At 37.5% G+C, this 26,754-nt stretch overlaps 1 protein-coding gene across 2 annotated transcripts in view; it reads right to left on the bottom strand.

The window, feature by feature from the left end:
- camkmt (calmodulin-lysine N-methyltransferase) overlaps positions 1-26,754 on the bottom strand; it is a 106,783-nt gene that overhangs the window by 9,329 nt on the left and 70,700 nt on the right. Inside the window, exons 4-9 of one of the 2 annotated variants that reach the window (XM_016295015.1) lie at positions 20,054-20,114; positions 17,475-17,529; positions 15,221-15,284; positions 10,572-10,638; positions 9,454-9,528; positions 371-434 (exon numbers count right to left, since the gene is read on the bottom strand). In XM_016295015.1, coding sequence (XP_016150501.1) covers positions 371-434; positions 9,454-9,528; positions 10,572-10,638; positions 15,221-15,284; positions 17,475-17,529; positions 20,054-20,114 — 386 coding nt within the window. The remainder of the gene's footprint in view (positions 1-370; positions 435-9,453; positions 9,529-10,571; positions 10,639-15,220; positions 15,285-17,474; positions 17,530-20,053; positions 20,115-26,754) is intronic. The other variant, XM_016295016.1, reaches the window with a different exon arrangement.

The raw sequence follows: 26,754 nt of genomic DNA on the forward strand, positions 1-26,754 counted from the left end.
TTACCATCCCTAACAAACACTAGGGATAACACATAACATCTCTGTCTCTCTCTCACACACACCACACCACAGCCCTTTACATAAAGACATCAAATATCAAAGACGATTCATGAAAAACGTTAAAGATAAATACAAATCCGTTGTTATCTTTGAAGTGTTTTTCATTTGCTGTTCAGGGTCTTATATCAAGAGGGCATGAAAGAGGACTTGTGGGGTCTTATGATTAGTGCAGTGCATAAAATAGATGAGATGACCCAATCTAAGTTGCACATAATAAGTATTAAAGTATTACATGATATTAATCCTGCCATTCCATTACTCGCTCAATCACTGCATGCCAACTAATTACTGAGACTCCACACACACTTACATCAGGTCGCAGTAATCTTCTTAGTGCATCAACCAGACTGCTTCTGTACTGGTCAAGAAACAGACTAAGAGAAAAAGAGAAAGACAGAAAAACTAGAAAGATTAGAATGCATTGCAATGATAATGGCTCCAGATAAAGCAGCAGGCTATTTATTTTCTCTGTTTGCGAATAAATCCACCAGCACGGCAAAAAAAATAGCTGATGCTCTTTTTTCCTCAGATGAGAACAAATCTTGTTTCAGTGACAGCACTCAAATCAAAGGTAAAACACACACGCTAGCAGAGATGAACGATCAAGGAAGTATCAGGTGGCGTTAACATGATACAAACTAATACAAAGTTACATACAAATACATATATATATATATATATATAAATGCATACCATCAAAGAAATAACTTGCATGTTAAAATACATTCAAATTGAGAAAAGTTATTTTAAATTGTACTAATATTTTACAATACTACTTTTCACTGTATTTTTAGTGAGCATAACCATCAAAGAAATAACTTGCATGTTAAAATACATTCAAATTGAAAAGTTATTTTAAATTGTACTAATATTTTACAATACTACTTTTCACTGTATTTTTAGTGAGCATAAGAGATGTCTTTCAAAAACATTTAATTATTCCAAACCTTTGGCCGGCATATATACACACTGTTCTTTGATCTATGGAAAGTGAATTAAACAGCATTTTTAAAATTATTATTTTGTAAACAAATGTCTTGACTGTCACTTTTGATCAGTTTAATGCATTTGCTGTACATATTCTTGTGCTTTTTACATATTCGTAGTAGTACAGCTATTTTTATAAGAGCAAACCATGTTCCAGACTGAATTTACTTGTGAACTTTTTAGTCCAATCACCTCTGACCCTGCTAAAAACACTGCTCTCATTTGCTTGGGGTCAAAGGTCAGAGTTATGTTGATTAAACCTTATTTTTGTGATCTCACTGGCCACGTCTAGCGGTCACGAGTCTGATGGCTCGAAGAGTTTCATTAGCAGTTCAACTTTTGACCCTGTGTTTTGGGTGGAGTAGGTCAGTCCGGACAATAAAGGGTGAGTTTAGGGGTGAGAGGACAGGAATGTTCAACTGGCCACACTGGCCTTGACAGGGTACGTCAAACAAAAAACCCTTCCCACATTACCAATGGTACTTCCTCCTTTACTTCCATATATTGACCTGTCAGTGATGTAATACTTGCCTTTCATTCTTTCTCCTTTAATTAAATGCATTTTCTGTGTATTAAAAAGGTAATGACCATCTACAACAGCACCAGCATTATGTCAGAGCTTTGGGCTGCAAGATTTGCTTGTTGGTATTGTTGTCGTCATCGTCACCAGTGGTTAACTGACATTCAAATCCCTCTCTCTTGCCTGGCCTGTGTGAACAGTGCATTTACAATGCTATAAACAGAAGTGTGGTAGCATATTACAGAAGTACATAACTTACACAGCTCGCCAGGATGGCAAACACACCACAAATGGGGCATGTCTTGGAATATTTTTGGGTGTGGTAATCTTAAAGTGATGGTAGTAAGATTCAAATATAGGACCTAATCCAGAGTGCATTAACCTCATCCCCTCATTGAAACCTAAAGGATTGAGTGATGGCAGATAAATGACTCATAAAATACCATCAATACCATCATACCATCAATAGGAACTTATGCTAAGATGACTGACATTAACTGATGGGACAGAAAACCTTTCATATGTGGAGATGTTTTTACAGATACAGTGGGTACGGAAAGTATTCAGACCCCCTTAAATTTTTCACTCTTTGTTATATTGCAGCCATTTGCTAAAATCATTTAAGTTAATTTTTTTTCCTCATTAATGTACACACAGCACCCCATATTGACAGAAAAACACAGAATTGTTGACATTTATGCAGATTTATTAAAAAAGAAAATCTGAAATATCACATGGTCCTAAGTATTCAGACCCTTTGCTCAGTATTTAGTAGAAGCACCCTTTTGAACTAATACAGCCATGAGTCTTTTTGGGAAAGACCCAACAATTTTGAATACTTTCCGTACCCACTGTATATACTAAATTTCCTTCATGCTCATGGACACTTTATGGCTATTTTTTTTATTATTATTGTTTTGTTTTCATTTATTTATTTGTAGTCTATGTTTATTTTTTTAATGTACAAACTACATTTAAACATAAACCTTAAGGTTAAAAGGTTTTTAGGATCATTTTAGTCGTGTGTCCAAAATTGTAACTGAAATCAATCAATCTATCTATCTATCTATCTATCTATCTATCTATCTATCTATCTATCTATCTATCTATCTATCTATCTATCTATCTATCTATCTATCTATCCATCCACAGCCATTCTCATTGGTTTGTTTGTTTGGTTGTTTATTATTGATTCACTAATTCAGGTAACTAAAATTTTATGAAGCTTCAAACCTTGAAATCACAAACAACTGTACAGAAATCAACACTGAAATGCTGTAAATGACGTGGCCAATTTATCTAAACGACATCTAAATAACTGGTAAATTATACCATTTTTCAGAGCTATTGGAAAAATGATTGACCAGTCCCATTTTTGTGCTATTTTTAAAGCACTTTTATGTGTTGGTTTATTTATTTATTTTCCTGCGTGCTATTATAGTTAAAAGGGCTAAACAATACAGCTGGGCAGGCGACACAAAATATCATACTTAGGTGGTTAAGGTAAGGTGCTCTAAAAATACACAGAGGTAAATGTATATATATATTTATTTATTTTTTTAAATCACATAATGAGCCGGCAAGCTCAACAAGGGGCAAGAGAAGGTGACAGAACGAAATCAGCTAAATAATATAGTAACTTAATAAAAACTTAAATAAATAAAAGTAAACATGCACAAAAGCTTTTATCTGGAGTCCACAGACACAGGAAGCTTAGAGGAAGCCAAGATGCCAAGCTCTCTCAGTTAGTCATTCACTATGCAACAAGACCACTGCAAGAATTGCCAGTGGAAACACCAGCCGCCTAAATTACACTGTGTGTGTGTTTGTGCAGTGAAATGCTTCAATGTTCTGTGTGTGTATGTGTATAATTGTTTCAATAATTGAATATATTCAATAATAAATACAGGTGCATCTCAATAAATTAGAATGTCGTGGAAAAGTTCATTTATTTCAGTAATTCAACTCAAATTGTGAAACTCGTATATAAAATATATTCAATAATTGTTCATCTAGTAAATTCAACAGACATGATTACACAACAACTGTTTTCACCTAAGGGAATCTCATACAAACATTGTATGGAGATTCACCTGTTAGTGTCAGGCACCCATCAGCATGGGAACTGCTGGAGGGATCAAGTGGAGGATACTGAATACTGATTCACTTATCGTGGAGCACGGCTGACTGCTTCTTCACATGCTTGACCCTAGCCTGGCGTTACTGCGATTCCAACTAAGGATCTAAGTGATGGGATACACCGTGTTTTTCCAGAGTGTCATTCCTTAGCACTTTAAAACAGACTCCCTGCGAGCATGTTTACATGTAGTCACTATGGAAATGGAGCTGAACAGAAATGGGTTGCACTTTAAACCTCCATTATAAAGTCATTAACCCACATTATATAATGTATATGAAACTTAAAATCTCAGTAGTTCATGTACATTCAATATCAATGCAAATGAAAACACTGAATAAATGTCTCAAGATATATCTATTTGACATACATTATCATACATTTGCAAAGTGAAGCTGGATGTCAGGCCAATCTAAGAATAGGGCTTCGTGATTTTTACACGTGAGCAGCTCATGATCCGGTGTTTTCAATGTATCAGAGCAGCATGGAACTCATTTCTGGATATGCTGTGGGTTTGAGTTGCTTATAACTTGAATTTTGTAAATAAATATGTGCTAACCATCTTCTCAAACTTATGAGAAGTGCTTATAAACTGGCTGTTGTCAACAAAAGAGATGCTTTAAGGTCTCTCTCTCTATGCAGTTTTATGCCAGAAAAGCTTGATGGACTCACATTTAAGATTGCATTAATTAAGAAAGTTTTTTTATTTACAGTGAAATATTGCAAAATAATAATTTCTTATAATAATAATAATAATTATTATTATTTTATAGTCATATTGACATATAATCACAACATTTTGGCCAAATTGTGCAGCTCTACAAATAAGCACAGCCAACCTAGGGAGAAAAAACATAAATCGCTATCATAATTATTATCAAAAGAAAAAAAGGCAATTATATTTTCCCCCCAAACTGTGCAGCACTACCTAAGAGGTTCAAAATAACCAGAAACAAAACAATTGCATTTATTATTTCAGTACAGATTATTTTACAGACATTATTGTAATTATCAAAGGTGCACTCTCGACAACCTTTTTACAATTTATGACCATTTAAAAAAAAAAAAATTCTATATAGTAATTTTCCTAATTAATGCTGTTCAGTTGCTTTGTCACAATCTGTATTGTTAAAAGCGCTATATAAATAAAGGTGACTTGACTTGACTTGACAATGACAACACGGTGGATGTACTGTTTAGGTTTTCATTCATACTACTCACCTACTATAGTATGCTTTTTTAACAGTTGCAAAGTTCCTCATTAAATGTAGTACCTATTTAGACAGTAGCTGTGTCTCATTTAGAAGGCTGCACCCTCCGGAGGTCGCATTCGAAGGCTGCATACGTTATCGAGGCTGTCTCATTTCAGAAAAGCAAGTAGGACACTCCGAATGTGACCTTCTTTCACAGGAATTCAGAGGATGCATGAGGTGTATCCTTCGCTGCTACAGATAACCCACAATTCTTTGCGTCGCCGTGAACAACAGTTGTTAATTTGAAAAAAGCCGGCGCTGGCAGATGTAACGTACACACAAGCGCAGATGTGGTGTTTACAACTTACCTTAATTCGCCTCGGTAAAAACGGATAAACTTTGTTTTAAATATCTTCCTCCTTTTTTTCTCTAATAGATGTCTGCTGTACGTACGCTGCAGTTCCTCAAACATTGAACAAAATAAAACAAGTAAAAGCATTTTTTTTTCAAATTACTTTCCAAATTTAGAAATAATTTTCCTTCGTTTAAGTAGTGTGAGAGCGCAACGATGCTCTAATTGTGTTGGCATAGCAACGTGATCCTTCCGGCTTCCTTTTCCGCCTGTCCTACGAAGGCCGTCTTGTTTAATTCTTGGTTGAGGACACTTCGTACATGCATCCTACAGAGGATGCGACCTCTAGAGGATTCGACCTCCGGAGGGTGCAGCCTTCTAAATGAGACACAGCTAGTATATTTCCAAACACAGCTAAGCACACAGATGCAGACAATCGATAGGATAAAATTATAAAATGATAGGAGGAACAGGAAACAGGAACAAGACATAACTACAAACTAAAAGACTGCAAAGCAAGAGCACACAGACCAGCAATAAATTATAGTGGTGCAACGTATCACAAAACTCACGGTTCGGATCCTATTATGGATTTTGAGTCACGGATCGGATCAGCAAAAAAAAAATTAGTGAAAGCTACTTTAAAGGCACAATATGTAAGATTTTTTTATTAAAATATCTAAAAACCACTAGAACAGCGTTATATATTTTGCTGACTTGTGTACTTACATTATCCCAAATGTTTTGAAGAATGTTTAAATCCAGAGAAATAAGAAATTTTAACTAGTGACACGGACCGTGTTCATGTCGTCATAGCCCCTCGATTTCCGGTTCTGTTTTGTAGAAAACATGGAAACACTAAAGAAGCTTTAATATGTTGTGCATTTTAATAGACCGGTGATGACTGCACAGAGTAGCGTTATAACAGAACCTTCAAATGTATCTAGTATGATAAAACAGCGCTGCTTTTTTCCCCCCACATACTCACGACTGGAAGGAGCAGAAGCGGTCGATTGTGGCATAATAAAAGCTCCGCTGCTTTCGAGCCGTGTATATAACGCTCGTTCAGCGAGCAAATATATAACGCTCGTTCAGCGGCCTCGTTTCGCTTCGACGGCTTTCAGCCTCACCCTGCTTCATTCTACTACGTTAATAAATCAATAGCTCATCCATGAACATGATTTCTGCCCGAGTCCCGTCGGATTGCATCGGCTGTGGGGATGAAGACGACAACTCCCATGATTCCACACTCAGTCACGGCATCATCAAACTACGCCTTTGTCTCTTTGTTTATTTTGAATATGCACCCTCTAGCGGCGAAAATTACATATTGTGCCTTTAAGTACTTCTATACCACAGTAATAGTAGTAATAAAACAAGAACAATTACACAAATTACAAGCATAGATGAATACAACAACACAGTTACAAATAAAGTCAGTAACAGTAGCATTCAGGTGCAGAAATGTAATAATTAAGTGTAAAATAACACAATAGTGCTCACTGCACAAGTTAAATACAGATTAATCTTTGTTAAAGCTGTGGTGTTATTTGATTAGCAGACAGAAACAGGTATTTATTGGCTGCTGTCTCTTTAAGACCAAATGCACGGACCTAAAACTGACACACATCAGGTTTTTTTTCTCTGCTGTTTACGTTCACTTAAGACATAACCGACTGTGTTCACTAGAATACTTGCCAAAACATTTTAACATACCTTTGTGTGTATGTGAAAGAGGAATCAATTCGCTGTTCACGCGGTGTCTCTCTCTCTGCGTGTGCGCGTTTCGGGTGTGTGCGGCAGCGGCCGAGCGCACAGAAAACTTTCTTAAAATTTCTTGAATGTGTAAACTGGCAAGACAAAACATGTGCAAATGATAAACTTTAACTCTATGATGGTTAAACTTAACAGTTAATCCGCGAATCACATGCATGCCGAACCGTGCAGCCTGATCCGTAAGAATCACAGATCATCTACGATCCGTTGCACCCCTAATAAATTACATATGCAATATTAAACAGGCCCATGTGAAAGAGACACATGAAAACTTCAAAGCATATCAGTCTTTTACCTTCTCAGCAGTGAGGAAATATCGCTTTAAACAAAGCTTCACAAGTCAAGTAAAGAGCTGTCGGCCTTGAGTGCTAATTTAATGCTTTTGTCAACTCTTAGCGTAGCTACAAAACATAGTTTTCAGACAAGAATAGCATTGTCTTGTGAAGACAAAGACGAGGTGAAACAGAGGGGAAGAGGGGAGAGGGTTCTTTTGGAAGAACCTTTTGCTATCATAGCTGAGACTGTGTCTCTATCTCTCTCGCTCTTCTCCTAGCCAGAGCGCCGCTGCATTACATCCTGCCTTTCTTGACGATTGTCTGAAAGACTATAATTAATCGGAGCAGAAGTGTGGCTGTTGACCTTTTCGCAGGTGATCGTCAGCATGGCTATGTTCGTTAATCGCCGAGCGATCACTCTCCTGAAGACGGCAATTACAGATGAGTTGCCAGTGCAAGCAACGGGGGGACAGCCAACGCGGCATGATTCATCGTCACGTACCTTCTTCCACTCTCTCTCTCTTCACACACAGACACACACACACACACACACACACACACACGTAGTCTCCTTACTACACACAAATCAATCTCATGCTGGCCCTCTGCTGCACATTTTACCTGCGTATTAGCTGCCATTTGTCTGACATTAGAATAATAGTAGGCTGTACCAGGCTTTAGTGATCATCGCCAGAGAACACACAGGTATCATTATACCCCGCCTCCATCAGCCTCACCACTTTATGCTAGATAGAGACAATGCCAAAGAACATCATGTTTAGAGCTGGGCTTATAACAATGTAATAACAATGTAATAAACTATAATAGTGTTAAGAAAAAAGTTGATAGGGAAAATGTGTATGATTTGAAAATGTCTATAATTAGAGTACTAATTAGGGTTATTATAACATGCAATGAGAGCAGGAATCAGAATCAGAGAATTAGACATGAATAAACGAACCAATACATCTCGCTAATAATCTTCTGTACTCATTGGCCATTTTCTGTGCATTTAATGTGTAGATTTAATATAAATGCATAAAATATTGGCAAACATTATATTACTGGAAAACAGTTTAAATTGTAAAATGTATTAAAGGGGCAGTTCATCACAAAATGAATTTACTGTCCCTCATATATCATTCTAAACCTATATGACTTTTTCTTCTGAATAAAAGAAATAAGATATTTAGAAGATTGTTTAAACTTTTTTTCTGACTGTATAATGAAAGTCAGTGGGCTCATAAACAACATCGGAGCACATTCACTTTATATAGAGAATTATACAGAAGAAATTAAGTCATACAGGTTTGCAGCGCCTTGAGTGAGCAAGTGATGACAGAATTTTCTATTTTGGGTGAACTATCCCTTTAACAACTACATGACCATGTAAATAAAGAGAACTGTTCATCTTTGATAACATGATGCCTCCCCTAAGCTGAATTTCCCAAGCTATCCAACATAGCATTCAAGCAACATTACATTTTCTTGCATTACATAATGAAGTCTGAATGTACCAGTTGTAAAATTTACATCCGAATGATTGTAAAAGACTAGCGTAATGCACACACAACATCGCATTTACACAGACACACAAAAGAGAGAGAAAAAAACAATGGTTCCACATGTTCAGGACCTGGCTAATTGAAATGTTTGTATTGCTCCACAATCTCTCTCTCACTCTCTTTCTTTCCTTGCACAGGCATAATTATTTGCAATTTGCCTAAGACATCCATTTGCTGGGACGCCAAGCATGAAAAAGAGGCAATTTCTGAAAAATGGAAATGCCTGGCGGAGCTGGCGGAGGGGAAATAATGCAGTGCCATCCGTGAGCTGATGGCTGCCATCTGATAAGTGTTACGGGTGCAGGAATATTAATGCCACATCACCGGGACACAAGGTGCACACTTTTATTGAGGGTGTAGACATATTGTGGCTGGAGATGCTAGTAAAGTGTGAGATATGATATTTATTTTGTAATGGCTGTAAGAACGGCCAGTTTGGACAGATGTAGAGAATCTCTTCGCTTGCTCAGAATCGTATGGCATATAATCTGTTTTGGAGGTGTCGCGCAACAATTGTGTACAGGTGTCATGTTTTGGGTGACGGTCGATCTCTGAAGAAGTGACAGTTCAACAAAAGGATCAACCTACCAGTCAGCGCACATCACCACGTCAAAGCAACCCTCCAGAGCGGACACATCGGCCTCATTGTCCCATCTCACCACCCTAAAAGAGGACAGAACCAGGATGATAGCTGCTGTGTCATCAACCCTGTTGCGCAATTTATCGTTCACTCCCATAATCCCTGACAATGCAGCATCCAGAGACATTTCACACACCTGACACTCGCTTTATTTGCGCCGTTGTCTGGCGGCGATCGTCTTCTCTCTTTTCCTTAAGTGCTAGGGCCGGTTTCCAGGCAAGCAAATCTGATTATTAATTAGCCATTATTAACAGTCAGTAAACAAAAATTACGTCTTGTGGAAATACAATCTCCTCTCTCAGCGGGGGTCCGCGCTGCTTATTCACTGACTTGAGAAAGCGAATCCCCCCCCCCCCCCACCTCAACCAATCACACGCAACCTTCACCCCACTCAAACCGTGCGCTCTGACAGGAAGCCTAATCTCTAAAGAAAACAATCAAAGTAATGCAGGCTAATTATACGTTTACTCTTTCACTTCATCAGCCCAGTGTAAATACACAGGGAGGGGGAAGTGTGCAGAGCAAGAGAGAGGAGAGGAGACGAGAGGGGGAGAGAGTGGTTAGATCAGAGTGCCAAAATTACTTTTTAGGTGATAATGCATTTGCGTGATGGTGTGCACAGTGGATGAGCTGTGTTTTGGCAAATGTGAGAGAGTGTGTGTGTTTGAGTTTTCTAGATGAGGGCATTCAATCACGGAGAGTGGCTCATCATCGCTCTGCCTGGATACATCTCGGCGCGTTAGAGAGCGTAGCGCTCGCTCCGCGGGCTGCGGATACCTCGTTACTGGGCCAACTGGGTTCAGGGAGTGACACAGAGCCTTGCAACCTCATTTTTGCCTACTTATTGACACTATTATTTCCCGAACACAAGTGCCGTAAATGCCACTTTACCCAAACACACTTTTCTATACTTCATGGCATGCTCGACTACGCGAAGCTTCAGCGAATTATAACACTTGAATTTGTATTGACATAAGAGATGGACTTCATATGGCTGTAATGTAAAAGCAGTATTTGTGCTCTGTCTTTCATTATCAGAGATGTTGGGAGGCATATGAGTGATTACCTGCTGGACACATTGGTAGACAGGAAGAGCCCTTCTCGTCTGTTCCTCTCGATTACACTGCACACATCTGATGCTCTTTGTCAAGAAATGCAACACTGTTTTGTAATTAATAAGAGCAGAACAGTTAAACATTAACTCCATGAAGACAGATGTATCCACTAGCATGTCAAGCAAGTTTGAACAGACCTACATTTTTCCCATATTTTGTAATAATAGTGAAGGCATCACAACAAATTAGTTCATGTCCTGGATGCTGATTGGCCAACGCTACTATCCTGGAATGCTTTTTAAATACTGAAGGACTTGAGTATTGTTAGACACTTGGTGGTTTCTTTCTCTTCACAATTGTATCCAACTAATCTAAATAGACACAGACAGACAGACAGTGTGACAGGAATAATATGAGGTGGGAGAGAAAATTATCTTTTGCAAGTGAACGCAAAGTTTCTCAAAGGAATGCAATATTCAGTTAAATATAAAATAATTTGGTATTTTACTTATGTTCGTTTGTAACTGACAAATGAGGAATACTACAAAAAGCTAATCAAGCTTCAGAATACAGAAAAGTTTATAAAAAAATTAGCCACTTTAGAGATGTAGGTGAGACACTGTTGAACAACAGCAAGACCATTTTCTTGATTCCTCTGATCAAGAGCCTATTACACGAGCTGATTTCTTGTTTAACCATGTTACAGAACGCTATTATGTCAGGCCTTTTCAAATGACGTCAACCCACAGAGTCCGTTTGCTTCCGTAACAGCCGTCTCTCTCCACACCTCATCCTCAGATTACCACTGAGCTCAAAACCAACTCATGCAAAGCATCACCATAGGTAATCAATAGGGAGGCTTTTAACCTGCGGCCATCTCCTCAGATGGGCCTCCACCCTTTGTGGTTATACTGTGGGATTGATGTCAGCGCATCTATGAATAGACCCTTCGACAGTTTTAAACTAATTCAATTACGATTTCTCGCTTTTTCTGCCCCGCTTTCTTTCTCGCTCCATGGAAAACAACCGTAGCAAATCCAATCTATAGCGCAGGGATGGAGGGCAAATCCCTCAATGAAAGAGGGGAGGGGGCTGGGTGTGCACGTTACACTGGTGAGATCCGCTGCTAAGGAGAGAGAGTGGAAAGCTTACAGTGTAATCCCATCAGGAAAAGACCACTGGGGGAGAGGTCAGCACTGGCGTCTCTCTCATTGTCTTTTAACAGCGCCCAGAGACACAATTTTGATCAAAAATGGACTTCCTGTGTAACACCTGTGCATATATTGTCTCCAAGTTTCAGGACTGCTGCTTAATAGAGTTTGTAAAGCTCCAGAGAGCAGCAGCTATTAAAGAATCAGTGTGTGAGAAGTGAAATTTAGCAGTTAACAGTAGGGTCTCTTGATTACACATGCACGGCTTTAATACGAGCTCAGCCAGTCTTTTGAACATGCAGCCTGAGATCAGAACTGAGTCATGAATCCACTCAGCACTTTATTCATTCCCACTTGGGCTCATTGGACTGATTTTTTATGAAGTGTGCAGAGAGTGTGTGTGTTCATGTAGTAACACATCTAATCGGTCATATTTGGTATAGGAAGTAACACTACTTGGAGTAACATCTAATTGTCCAGCAATAACACACAAGTACTCACACAAAAGTAATTGAAATGTACAAAAATCATGGCCTGTTTAGCAGGAGCTTCTGTAACCTTAAGAGTCCAATTGTTTGGTGTTTTAAGAGCAAGTGTCTATCATTGTGACTGCGTACACAAAGCATGGCAAATAAACCTCTAATTACAGATACCAATGCTAAAAGGCAACAAACATGGTGTTAAGATCATGAAACCAGGACAGTAGGGATAGTTCACCCAAAAATGAAAATTCTGTCATTAATTACTCTCCCTCATGTTGTTCCAAACCCGTAAGACCTACGTTCATCTTCAGAACACAAATTATTTTTGATGAAATCCGAGAGCTTTCTGACCCTGCATTGACAGCAACAGAACTACCATGTTCAAGGCCCATGAAAGGTAGTAAGGACATTGTTAAAATAGTCCATGTGACATCAGTGATTCAACCCTAATTTTATGAAGCTACGAGAATACGTTTTGTCCGCAAAGAAAACTAAAATAACGACTATGTTCAACGTTTTTTTCTTTTCTAGGATCTTTAGTACGTTTCTGTGCCTTGACCGATGTAGTTTCCTTGTTGTCTATGGAGGGTCAGAAAGCTCTCGGATTTCATCGAAAATAACTTAATTAGTTTTTTCCGAAAATGAATTAAGGTTTTACTGGTTTGGAACGACATGAGGATGAGTCACTAATTCTGTAATTAACGGCAGAATTAAAATTTTTAGGTGAACTATCCCTTTAACTTCAATATCTGCCCTGGTCATCTCAATCACCTGACTTAAATGATGTCAAATCACTGTGGGCAATATTTGGAGAGAAAAGTAAGAAAAAGATTCCCTCCTCCAACATCTACAGCAATTAACAGACAATTGAACATTCAACTAGAGACTGTTCAAGCATTGTGTTAATCTATTCTAAGGCTGAAAGCTGTATTAAAATCAATGGTGGTAAAACACCTTACTCTGTCCAAATAATTCTGTTCACATTATTTTGTCCAACCCCGTACACTATTTAACTATACATATATAAAGCTATATAGTTACGTTTTTCAAAATTAAACAAAGGTCAAACCTAAATGATGAAAGCAGAAATTGCTTTACAGACCAGATTCGAAAATTTAAGGTTCTATATGGAGCTATACAGGAAAGGAACACAAAAAAACAACTGTATATATATATATATATACAATATCATATATATATTATATATATATATATATATATATATATATATATATATATATATATATATTATATTCAATTAAATTAAGTTTATTTGTATGGCACTTTTCACGATGCAAATCATTGCAAAGCAGCTTTACAGAAAATTAAAGTTTCTACATTATATTTAGTAATAGCTTATCAGTGGTGACTGTCTCAAGTTGATGTCCATATGGCAGAAATGTACGGTAAAAATCAAGCAGTTAGTTAATGTCATGTAATCAAACAGACGGTGAACACTATTAACAGCAAGGATTATATGATGCGATCAAACTGTTGCTATATATATATATATATATGATATTGACCATTTGGAGTAATCCTATGGCTCACATGCTAATATTATTGTTTCAACTCTGTAGATCCCTTAATTTTCTTCCCTCTAAAACAAAGAAAGAAAACACCATATCGTATACGGTTCTCCCAAGACAGCTTGTCCTTTTTCCTGGCCTCGTCCGATCATCAGATCATCTCTTGGCGTTCTATTATGGCAGAAACTTCTCTGAAACAAAGCACTGCCAATTAATGCTCTATCAGCCAACTGCCAGTCTTTTCACACTCTATTACAGGTAGCAGTTTAGAGACAGACCATGGATGTATTGAGTATGTCTTGCTCTGCTCCCTTTCCCTCCATTTTCTTTTAAACAAATCTCTTCTCAATGAGGAATTGTGTTAATTTCATGCCACGGCTATTGTTCTTTGAGTTTTGATATTCAATAAAAGCTCATTGTAGTGGCAGCGCTGGCTGTTGTACTAACGAATGTGGGCATGGTAATTTTGCAGCGTTTTGCTGTCACGTCTGTCGTCTCCATTTTTCCTGCCTTTGTGAGCCAAACGACGAGGCTAATCTGAGTGATTGCGGTGGGAAGACGAGAGATGGAGAGCAGGAATAAGAAAAAGCGAAGAAAGGGAATGAAGAAAGAAGGTTCGAGCTGTGCCCTGTCACCTGTTTAAGCTTCATCTGTGCTCCTGGCAAAAGAGAAAGTCAATAGAGGAATGGAAGAGGGGGGAGAGGGTGAGAGACAAGGAGCAGGTGAGTCAACACACACAGCAGTAGCCTTCAATGACATGAATATGTATTAAACATGCTAAATGCAGGTTTCGGGTGTCAGCTGGATGATTTGCCTCACATTCAGATATGTCGAGGGGGGTGTGAGTGTGTGTGTGTGTGTGTGTGTGTGTGTATGTGCGTGTGTATTCTTTTACAGAGTGCACATTAAGAATGGCTGACTGTGTGTGTGTGTGTGTGTGTGTGTGTGTGTGTGTGTGTATGTGCGTGTGTATTCTTTTACAGAGTGAACATTAAGAATGGCTGACTGTGTGTGTGTGTGTGTGTGTGTGTGTGTGTGTGAGGTGGAAGTGAGAGGAATATCTGAGGTAAATACGGGTTAAATACACAGCAAGGTTTTCTTTTCTGTGCTACGCTCTCGAAGACAGTCTGAAAACATACACACCAAACACATAGCTGTCAGCACTCCAACAGAACAAACTGATGTTTGGATTGGTTCAGAAACACGCAAGCTCTGTTCCAAAACCAAGTGAGCTGCCTCTGTAGGGAGAGTATTGTTTAGGTGTCAATTTAAAATGTGAAGGCTGTTCCAAAATGTATAGGCAACGTAATTATGCTGCCTTTTCCTGTGGACTTTATTTACAGATCCTGCCTATATAAGTTGTTCCAGATCAGTCACTTATGAGGTTCCATTTCAGTTCAGACGCTGCCTTAGAAGGCAGCTGCCTATGTAGGGAATGGGCAGCTTACGACGTAGGTATTGGAACAGAGCTACATAACAGTCCAAAATTCAAGGATACTTTGAATAGCCTTCTCGTTGCCATCAGATAGCAGCACTTCCTTCACATCAGCACAAACTGCAATCTGCAGGAAAGGAGAACAAATAATAAACAAATAAATAAATACATAAATAAAACAAAAGCAAGACATCCTCAGCACACTGTTTGCAAGCAGTCATATCTGAAGAGCGCTGATTTTTAAAGCCCTACTCCAAAATGACCACCCCTCACTCTTTTGCCCCTGCTCCCTCTCATTCATTGCTGTCTGTCTCAGCCATTTTTTTTTTCATTTTACGTCTGCATTATTTTAATCATTCAATCAAATCAGTCAATACTTTTATCATTCCCGGTGGCTGGGAGCCCTCTATCTTGCTATCACTCTGTTGGGTAATTGCATTGTGACAGGGGATGATGGTGAGCGCCGAGCCTTTCATTTGCAGTGTGGCGTTTATCAGGCGGGGCCATCGCGCTCTGCTGTCACTCCTTACTCGGCTCGCGAGGCCTGCCTGATGCCCTTCATATAACTTTGTATTGCGAAGCTTCTGCCTTTGTGCCGCTCCACTGTCAGCTCTTTCTGTCCTCTTTTTATACAGTCTTTTCATTCAAGTAGTCATCTTTATCAGGGGCACTGTGTAACAGTTGTTTGGAGAGGAGCAGTGGGCAGAAGTAGGGAGTGTGTGTATGCGTTTGTAAAAGTGCTTGCAAGGTTTTATATTTGTGCTTTTGAATAATGCGATTTCGAATTTCGGACATTTCTCAAACACAGGAAGCAAAAATAACTATTTGACACTACTGCAGAGTGCATTTTAAAAATGTAATGTTTAATGTTATATTTCAATATTTCTTAAAGACATGAAACTGTATTTTAATAATTATTTTTTATTTATTTACTTTTTTATTATTATGGTCCTTATGAGAATGGGAGCAGTTTAGTTCAGTTTAGTGGGATAATTCTTAAGGAATATTATCATGTGCTATAGAGTACTGTTCTTTCAAGACATTAATACTTTTATTCAGCAAGGATAAATTAAATTAATCAAAAGTCACAGTAAAGACATTTATAATGTTACAAAAATTATTTTGAACTTTCTAATTATTAGTTGTTTTTTATGTTTCTTAAGCATTAAATCAGCATACTAGGATGATTTCTAAAGGATCATGTGACACTGAAGACTGGAGTAATGGCTGCTGAAAACTCAGCTTTGCATTGCAGGAATAAATTATACTTTAAAATATATTAAAATACAAAACTATTTGTAATACTAATTTTAAATTGTCTCGCAATATTACTGCTGAACTGTATTCTATCAAATAAATTCTGCCTTCAAATGTTTTGATGGTAAAATGCGGCGAATATTCCACGTCATCACAGAGAAAACCAGCATCTTAGATACATTTTCCCAGGTAAAAATCACAAATTGCAACAATTTCTTTAGATTTTTTTTGGCAGACATTTTGAATGTCTTTAATTTGAAATGCTCAAGTCAAACAAAAAGGGGTACATGCACTGCACAATCATCTGTACAGAGTGAGGTAGTAATATTTGCCCCATGGGCAAGAGTCAAGTCACGAGGCCCCGCACCACCAGCTAGCCATATGGGCATCAAGACCTGCAGGAAACCAACCAGTCACCCAAGAAAAACATGGATGGCACTGCCAAAACCACAGCACTCCGGGGCACAGGACAGAAGAGAGGAGCCATTTTTCCTTGTGAAAGACTTAAATAAACACAAGCATCAAGAAGCACCAAGTCAGACCTGAGAAAAGGAGGAATGCGAGTAAAAAAAATAAAAATAAAAAAAAGAGAGATGAAATGGAGTGGGAGGGGGTGCGAGGAGGACGATCCACTGGCGGTCCGTAATGTCACAACACGGGGGTATTGAGTGGAGAGATATGGGAAGGCTGGTCTTGTGAAGGCGAAATCGATAACATGTTAAGCCTGTCCATCTGGAGAGGCTACTACAAACTACTATACACCACACACAGCCAGAGTCTAAGCCACTGATGTGTGTGTGTGTGTGTGTGTGTGTGACCAAGACAGAAAGTGTTTGCATATGTAAGCCCCTGTGTTTAAACGCTTTTGATGAAGTTAGCCCATTGGGCCACGTGTGTTTATGGTCACTGAGGTAGAAATGTCAATGTGCGCTGGCCGATTTCATGTTGCTTACAATATGCCCATGTTAGATTACCCATGCTGATGCAAATTGCCCATTTGCCTGTGACTGTCTGTCTGTGTGAGCACTGTCTGTAATTTTTGCATTCACATTTGACTTACCATGAGCCCCGCAAGACACGTCATCCCTCCACCCAGCTCACACACCGCCGAGCCCCTGTGAGACAGAGAGACACGGAGGGGTTTGATGCACCGTTTAGCGTTAACATTGAAGTACATAAGTACGAGAGTGAAGTTTTTCAGCTCAAATGAGATGAAAACAGGAGGATGAGAGTGATAAAGACAGACAGAGAGAGAGATGGCTGTTGTGTCTTGACAATAACGCTAATTAACTTGCCCATGTTGGGGGATGCCATTGATTGGAATGCAATTCCGCTGGACTCATTGATCTCAACCTTCCTCTCCCTCCTTCTCTCTGCATGCAAGCGGGTGTATGTGTGTTCACAAAAGAAAGCGCAATTGTCCTTTTTCCTGCTGGAAATGTGGATTTGTGGTACAGCAGGAATGGGAAGTTAATTAAATGTACAGGATCAGTGTTCTGCTTTGATTCTGTACTGGACTTTAAGTACACTGATGCATTACAGATGGTAATACTGCAGTGTTTTGATATATTTATCATACTAAATTAGTTGTGACAATATACTAGTACTGATGATAACCATGATATGTAAAAATGAAATATAATATAATAAATATAATATTTATATATTTATATATATATAAAACCCAGCAGTGATAACTATCCAGTTAACACTCCAATTTAGTAGTTGGAGGTATTGGACGCTTATGCTGGATTCACCCATCATAAAACGGAAACACCCGGAAAAAAAAGTTAAAAAGAGAAAACAAATTTTAGACCTCCCAGTCTTTAGGAAGTTCATTTTGTAAAATTTTGTACAGTTATTGTTACAAATTCTCTCCCCGCGCCTCCCAAAACTTGCATTTTGAGCATGATTCATTTCATTGTAGAGAAAATCTGATATTGTGTAGAGCCCTATACAGAATACTTATACTCCTTTATATGGTACTCCAAAGTACTTATGGTATTATTATGGTAAATTTCCGAAAAATGTTTACTTTTGTTGTTTAAGTGCTGTATGTTTGATTCACTGAGCTCTGTTTACATCAAGTGACAAACCAACACATTAATAATCTGTACAGAAGTAAATAAAAAGGTTCGAAATGGAACATTATACACTGATTAACTGATTTCTTACTGTATTCTATGAATTTTGATAATTTTATCCTCTTGGTAGTCAAAAACTCACCACACAAAGCACGTTGAGGTCGGCACAAACCGCTTATCCTTGTTTTAAGTGAACATACAGTATTTGCAAACATGTTAGCATCTGGCTAATTAGCCTAGCTTCTACAGAAGAGTTTGACTGGACAAATGGCCTTTAAACTATACGTCAATAACTATAGACAGATATTTTCCCTACGCTTAAAAAAAGTTAACAAGCCTAACTGGCTATCCTATCTAAACACAACACATTTATTTGCATTTTATTTTATTTACTGCATTTAGCATTTTTGCTTTTTTTCCCCTCAGAACAACCCTGACATTTTTGAGTCACACAACAACAGTTAACACACATACCTATTGCATATATAGAGACCTACGCACCCGAACAGAATAATTCATATGAAAGGTAATTCATATAATTCTCACAGGAACGGAGGATTTACACAAAGACTATAATTTGCAGAGTTCATTTGTGTTTGTCATACACAAAATATACAGTAGAGAGTCCTTGTAGATCAAAAGCAGCCCAGAGCTGCACACCAGAACTGTCTTCACACACACACACACACACACCGGCAGCTTGACTTCATCATTTTGCCAGTCATTTCTGCGCTCCGTGACAACAGTCTCCATGTGTTTGTCTGCTCTCAGCCCGTGATCCGACACCTTCCTTTGACAGAGAGACAGAGTGGAGGATGAAGAGAGAGCGATTGTTGTATGAGGGAGTGCAATTAAAAATTAATGCGCACAAAACTGCTAGTATGAGCCGTGGCGGGGACAAAGCCCCAGTGACAGGTAGCTATTTGGCTGTACATGGGGCTAGTGGAAAGAAAGGCAAAAAACTAGAGGGATGAAGAGAAGAGATGGGCGCTCTCTGTAAATTGACTTTTTTTGTTCTGCTTTATCCTCCTCTTTTTCCTCTTTTTGGTGAGTGCCTGATAACAGGTCTGGAAGATAGCGAGAGGGTGACAGTCCTTGATGACATACAGGAACAAGAGCACACGTCCACACACACACAGACACGCACAATCATACTACACACACAAATTAACTCCAGTTTTTAATTTAGAGGTCTGAATATGCACAAAAGCGACACACAGACCAAATCACAACAGATCACAGGTCTTAACATCCTCCATTCACACACACACAGACTCCTACAGCAGCATTGGCCCAAGGGCGCAAAACCCTGCTCTGTCTCTATATGCCCAGTTGACCTTCAGCTTGCCGCTGTGTGATCGATAAGCCTCTCTTCCCTCTTCTGCCTCTTGAATGTAAAAACAGGAAATCAAAGACTTGTGTACCGCCTTGAGTGCAAATCAAAAAGTGGCCCTTGCTTCTCTGTCATATGGCCAAAGTGAGAGAGAGTGGGAGAAGGGAGAGAGAGAGAGAGAGAGAGAGAGTGAGAGAGAGAGAGAGAGAAAGGGGGGCTCACGTAAACATGTGACGCTTCTTCAGGCAATAGTAGGCCATCACCTCTTCAGAAGGCCAGACACCTGAAAGAGAAAGAGAGAGCAGTTAGAAAAAGTGTATGAAGTGTGCTGGTACTTACTAGTGCACCATACTGCCGAGTTTACAGTACCAGGAATACTACACAGTTTTCACTATCACATTACATTTAGTGCACATTACAGTTTTTTTAAAGGGACAGTTCACCCAAAAATGAAAATTCTGTCATTAATTACTCACCCTCATGTCGTTCCAAACCTGTAACACTTTCGTTCATCTTCGAAACACAAATTAAGATATTTTTTATGAATTCCGAGAGCTCTCTGAATTAATGACAGAATTTTCATTTTTGGGAGAACTATCCTTTTAAGGCTCCATTTATTTGATCGAACATACAGTAAAAACAGTAATATTGCGAAATATTTTTACAATATAAATGAAAAGTTTCTATTTTAATATATATATTTTTAAATGTAATTAATTCCTGTGATGGCAAAGCTGAATTTTCAGCAGTCATTAATGCAGTCTTCATCATGATCTTCATCATCCTTGATCAAGAAAACGTTTCTTATTATAATCAATGTTGAAAATAGTTGCTGCACTGCTTAATGTTTTTGTCAAAACTGTCATATATTCTTTGATGAATTGAAAATTCAAAAGAACAGCATTTATTTAAAATAAAATCTTTTGTAACACTTTTGAACATTATATTCATTAGTTTTATTCAACATTTAGTTTTTTTTACCAGATTAACATTTGTTTACCGTGTTAAATTAGTGATATAATATAATAAATAATATTATATATATATATATATATATAATTATTACACACACACACACAAATTATTTCACACAAAACTGATTTTTAGTGAACATTCATCTAGTCAGCTGATGTCAAGTAGTTAAAGTACAACAATCACATTTTAGCTCACATTTCCTTGAATAACGGGTGAGAGAGATACTTTAATGTATAGATGGCCAGATCATATAAAAAACACTGAAACTTATTATGATACATTATTCAACAAAGACTAAATAGAAACATTAAATGTATTACATATATACCACAACCTCACACAAGGACACTACAAGCCTACAGTGTCTCACTCTCTTTTACATTGGCGCATTCTCTCTGTTCATGAAGAACGCTCCCTGCTCGCTACAGTTCGCTTCCAACACACACTCACACACACACACACACACACACACACACACACACACACACACAAGATTCTGGCTACTTAGGCTTGTAAGCTGTGCACAGAGTGAGTGGGGGTCCAGCGAACGATTATCACAAGAAGCAGGCTGGTGGTCTTATCACCCACTGTCAGCCTCTGCTCCTTCTGCTAGCTCCAGCAAGAGCCATAAAGCTGCTATTGTCTCTCAGACACACACATACACAGATGCAGCTGAGGAAAATTGTAATTTCAATAAACTTAGGCCCCTGAGCTGTCTGCCTTTGATGGGAGCTCTTATGTGTTTGGATTTGTGTGTGTAACTTTACTTTCGTTTGCAACGTATCTTCATGTAGAAATTTGTGAAGTGTTTTAAAAGAAAGAAGAAAGAAAACAGTGTTTTTGGTGTGTGAACGCTGGGTCATTCTAAGAAACGCTTGTACCTTTCTGTAAGATTTTAACCATTCACTCAGACAAAAAATGTGTTTAAATATTAAAAACTTAAGTGTGACTCAAGTTTAAAGGGATAGTTCACCCAACAATAAACATTCTGTCATCATTTACTCACACTCATGCCATTTCAAATATTTAAGACTTATTTTCTTCTGTGGAACACAAAATAAGTTTTTACCATTGACATCCAACTGTATGGATAAAAACCCATATGCAGCATTAAAATATCTTTATGAAACCTTTATGAAAAATTAATTTTCAGTTTCATTTTTAAGGAATCTATACCTTTGATTTACAGATAATGTCATAATATATATATATATATATATATATATATATATATATATACATATATTTATTTTATTTTTTAAATTTTTTCATTCCCAGCATTATGATACAAGGTCCTTCTTAGGAGAATTTAATATCAATATTTGCACAAATATACACTTTTTAATTATCACAAGGTTGAAGGTAACAGGGCTGACATTTTAACAGCATCCCCTACTGATAAACATAGGGAATGTAGGATACAATTATAAAAAGAAGAGATTTTAAATTGTTACCTGAAAGGATTCATGTCTGTAAAATGAAAAAATGAAAATAATGTCATAATGTCATTTTTTTTTTATGCAAGAGTTTATTACCGAAAAAAGGAAAAATATTACAGTAACAGAGTGCAACCTAACTTTTCATAAATTCTAGATTTTTTTTAAATGATACATATCAACTAAAATAAAAACATAGTAATAATAATAATAATAATGATGATGATGATGATGATGATGATGATGATAATAATAATAATAATAATAATAATAATAGAGAGAGAGGAAAATGTCAAAATGCTAGCATTTATTTCAATTTAGTTATTACTAAAAAGATAATTATGGATAAAACAGCAAGCAGCATAACATTATGCATAGCATAACATCATTATGCTGAAAGAAAAGGAAGAAAAAAAATCGAATAAAATGAATGGATTTATCAAAAACTATTCTGTTCTATATATAACTATTCTGTTATCCATAAAGTTATTTTTCACATATGAGTATGAGGGACACCAATGGTGCTGTTTTGCAGGATGACCCCGCTAATGTTTTTTGTTCAGTGCATGCAAGAATGACAGAAATACAGGCGGTTAGATAGAGAGGGTGAGAAAATGTGTGTGTGAGCGTTTGTAAAACAGAGTCGATATAATAAGCAGCTTATGACCTGCCTTTCAGGAAGGCCTGTTAAAGCCGGTCTCTCTCAACCTCTCTGCACCATCAGCTTGAGATTAACTCACCCAAGCAAGATTTAATAATGTCTATTGATAAAACGTCAACATATGCCTCTGCCATTAAAAGGCGGCAGCATCTGCTTGCTATTCCACTTGCTGATGAACCATATGACATTTTGAGAGGCTAGTGAAAGATTTATCACATAATGATTGTAGCTAGACAGAAAAAAAAACAACTTATGACACTTAAAGGTCACAACAACAACTTGGAGGCTCATCTAGGAGGCCCTTGTAATCTCTGAAGTCCCAGCATCCTCTATGACTTATATGACTGGAAATGTAAAAATCCAATAACTGTGAGTTACAATAAACTGAGTTTGAATGATGGGCTAAATCTTATCGCTCTGCATTTTGATAAAACTAGAACTATGCTCAAGAAAAGTGTAATAGAGGCTTGCGGTGTCTTCATTTATTAACTGCTGTACTGTTACATACATTAAAGTACATTTCTAGCAAAAGCATTTGAGGTTTCTTAAATAAACTCTCAAGAGTACAAATGGCTTAATGACATTCTCATAAGTTAGATATTTTTAAAAATGACATTTGAAATGGATTGATTCAGCAATTGTACAAATGGTGAGATAACACAGGGGCTGCTTAATAAGAGCAGGCGTTTCTCTGCTTTTAGAGGTCTTTTCAATAATGATACGCTGAGATACAATTATGGCTATAGGTGGATTTCTTTCCCTACTCTCAGCTGAAGTACACCATGAAGAAATACACTATTCCTTTAAAACCGTTCCTTATTTTTATTTACTGTGTGCTGAATAGCAAATCTTCGCAAACACAGTTGATGTGCAGAATAACTGCAGTAAATGTGCAACAAATCTTAAGTGTAAAAAAAAAAAAATCTCTTCCTGTGAAGCTGCTTTGAAGCGGTCAAAAGTGCTATACAAATAAGCATGACTATGAAACACTATGTTATGCAACAATTATCTGATAATACATAAATATAACACCACAATAAATTTCTGGTAATATTCCGTAAATATTTAGGCACAGTTTGTAATTATTTCCAGGAATATTCAGTTTGGCACACCTAAACATTCAGAAATTAGACACATTTTGTCAGCGTATTGAATGTGCAGGTTTTTGCTTAATGTTTTTGTCAAGACATCAATATTTTTTTGTGTTGTCCATTTACGAATTTGCATGCAGTCATATAAAATGGGTTTGTATAATGAGATTATTTTTATAGTTTTGTTGACCATGTAAATATGCACTACTATTCATTTCATTTTTTTATTATTCGGCAAGCACACCCTAAATTGATCAAAAGTGCAAAAGCTATTCTTTTGAACTTTCTATTAATCAAGGAATAATGAAAAATCTAAGTTTCCACAAAAGTATTTAGAATATAAAAACTGGTTTAACACTAGGACCGCCAGAGGTCGCTGTATACCTAAACGCGCCAGCGGGTAAATTTTACCCACACACATGACAACTGTATTTCTATGGCTAAAGAACATATTATTTCACTGTATTATGCTACTGTCTTCACAAAGAAGTGTCTAGAGTCATGAAATGATTATGTCTAGTCATCAACTATATTTTTGTCCTGTTGTTTTATGTTCAAGGCTTTTTTATGCAGGCTACACTAGTCACTTTTTAATAGGTCAATATTAAGCCAAACAAGCCTGCACTGACAACGAGATTTAGAAGGAAGTAAATACATATTTGGGTGGTGTAATAGGCTATTATAATACAATGTCATTAATCAATATATTAAGATTTCCTATGTTATTTAAATGACTGAAATAGCCTATAGACAATAATGAGCAATAATAGGCCTAATTCACCACATTGCATGATGAGATGAGTATAATATATAATATTATTATACAGATATAATATTGATGGCCGTCAGATGCTGAGCCGACAGGACGCTTTACTTATCTCCTCACACATCAGACTCTCAATTGCTCATGGCATTTAGTGCTTCTTATACCTCTTCAGCATTCATAAATCACTTTCTTTTACTCATTTGTCTTTATTTACGAAACCGATAACCGCTAATTCAGTGAGTGAAAGGCGTTGCCTAGCAATGTACAATGTTAAAACATAAGCGGCACGAAAATGACAGTGCGAACATACAGGCATTACATAGCGGGGTAAATTTGACCCGCGCTGGCGCTTATAGGTATAAATGCCTCATTTTTTGATCTGGTTTTATCTAAACCGTTTTAACAACAGGGGATTGTAAATCACACAATTTTAGTAAAAGTCAGTGACTGGGAGACTTGAATGTTTTATTAAAAATCTTTTATTATACGTTTTAAAAACAGCCACGGGTAAAATTGACCCCCTGGCGGTTCTAGTGTTAAGAAATGTTTCTTGAGCACCAAATCAGCATAATAAAAGAATTTCTGAAGGATCATGTGACACTAAAGACTGGAGCTAAACTGACTGCTAAAAATTCAGCTTTACATTTAAAAATATATTCAAATAGAACACGGTTACCCTGTTGAAAAAAACAGCATGGTTAGGTATGTTTTGATGCTGGTTTGAGCTGGTCCTTTGTTGGTTTATGCTGGTCCTTAGCTGGTCATGTGCTGGTTTTAAGCTGGTCGGACCAGTTTAGGACCAGCACATGACCAGCTAAGGACCAGCTTAAACCAGCTCAAACCAGCATCCCAGCTTCAAAACATACCTTACGAGCATATGCGTTTTTTTTCAACAGGGTATTTAAAATTGTAATAATATTTCACAAAAGAACAGTTTTTACTGTATTTTTGATCAAATAAATGCAGCCTTGATGAGCAAAGGAGACTTTCAAGAACATTAAAAAGTCCTACCCACCCCAAACTTTTGAACGGTATTTAAGTACATTCAGTATTAACATGGACACAAAGAGGGAAACTAAAAGTCTTGAATCTGAAACTTTAATTTAAACTATAAAATTACAGGCATAAAACAGACAAGTGTATGTAAAGGTGTGAGCTTTATTTTGGCCGGGAGACGAGATGCACTTGAGGAAATGAAGAAGCCACGAGGTAGATAAAAGCTCTTCCTGGGGATAATGCAATCACTTCTCACCTTCAATTACCAAATGAGACACAGAGTCGTCTCTACTACACTCTTTACCTCCGTTTACTTATCTTCAAACCTTTGTAAATTATTTTTCTCTTCTTTCCTCAAATTTGATGTAAAACCCATAACAAGTGCTAAAGCGTAGATTAAATAGCAGCTCACTATGCTAGCTGAATAGCGCAAAACAAACTAGGCATTTGGCGAATCAATACATTTGTGATTTTTCCAAGTGGGGAATAAATTTGCCACTATCACTACGCTGTTGTGGTCCTCCTGGAAACAGCCTATGTGTAGGTGAACTCTTAACATTGTGAACTTTGGAAAAGTGCAGCGCCCGGCTAATCCCGGTGGAAATGCCAGACACTAATCATATGAGCCGGGATGAGACGCACAGATGCAGTTCTGCACTTACACACTATAACCACAGTGTACTGGAGCGACTTGTTTGCTTGCATATGTACGTACAAACCCTTAAACAGAACAATGAACAAGACAAACAATCAGCTTACCACGCCACTTTATGCACTGTTAGATACTGAGGTCACAGATTAGCATGCCATACAACTTTAGCTACAAACCTATAATGAATCAATCATACAGCATGACATTAAAAACCTAAGATACAGGAAAGAGAAACAAAAAAAGAGAAAGTTGTGCGTTCCCTCCTCCCTTTCAGGACGTGGGGCAGCCCTGAGCTTTCTCAAGATGATCTCCACATTACCGCCGGCCTCTGATAATTCCTAAGCCT

This window comes from Sinocyclocheilus grahami, unplaced genomic scaffold, assembly GCF_001515645.1.
Source record: "Sinocyclocheilus grahami isolate Dianchi unplaced genomic scaffold, SAMN03320097.WGS_v1.1 scaffold328.1, whole genome shotgun sequence".
Classification (NCBI taxonomy): domain Eukaryota; kingdom Metazoa; phylum Chordata; class Actinopteri; order Cypriniformes; family Cyprinidae; genus Sinocyclocheilus; species Sinocyclocheilus grahami.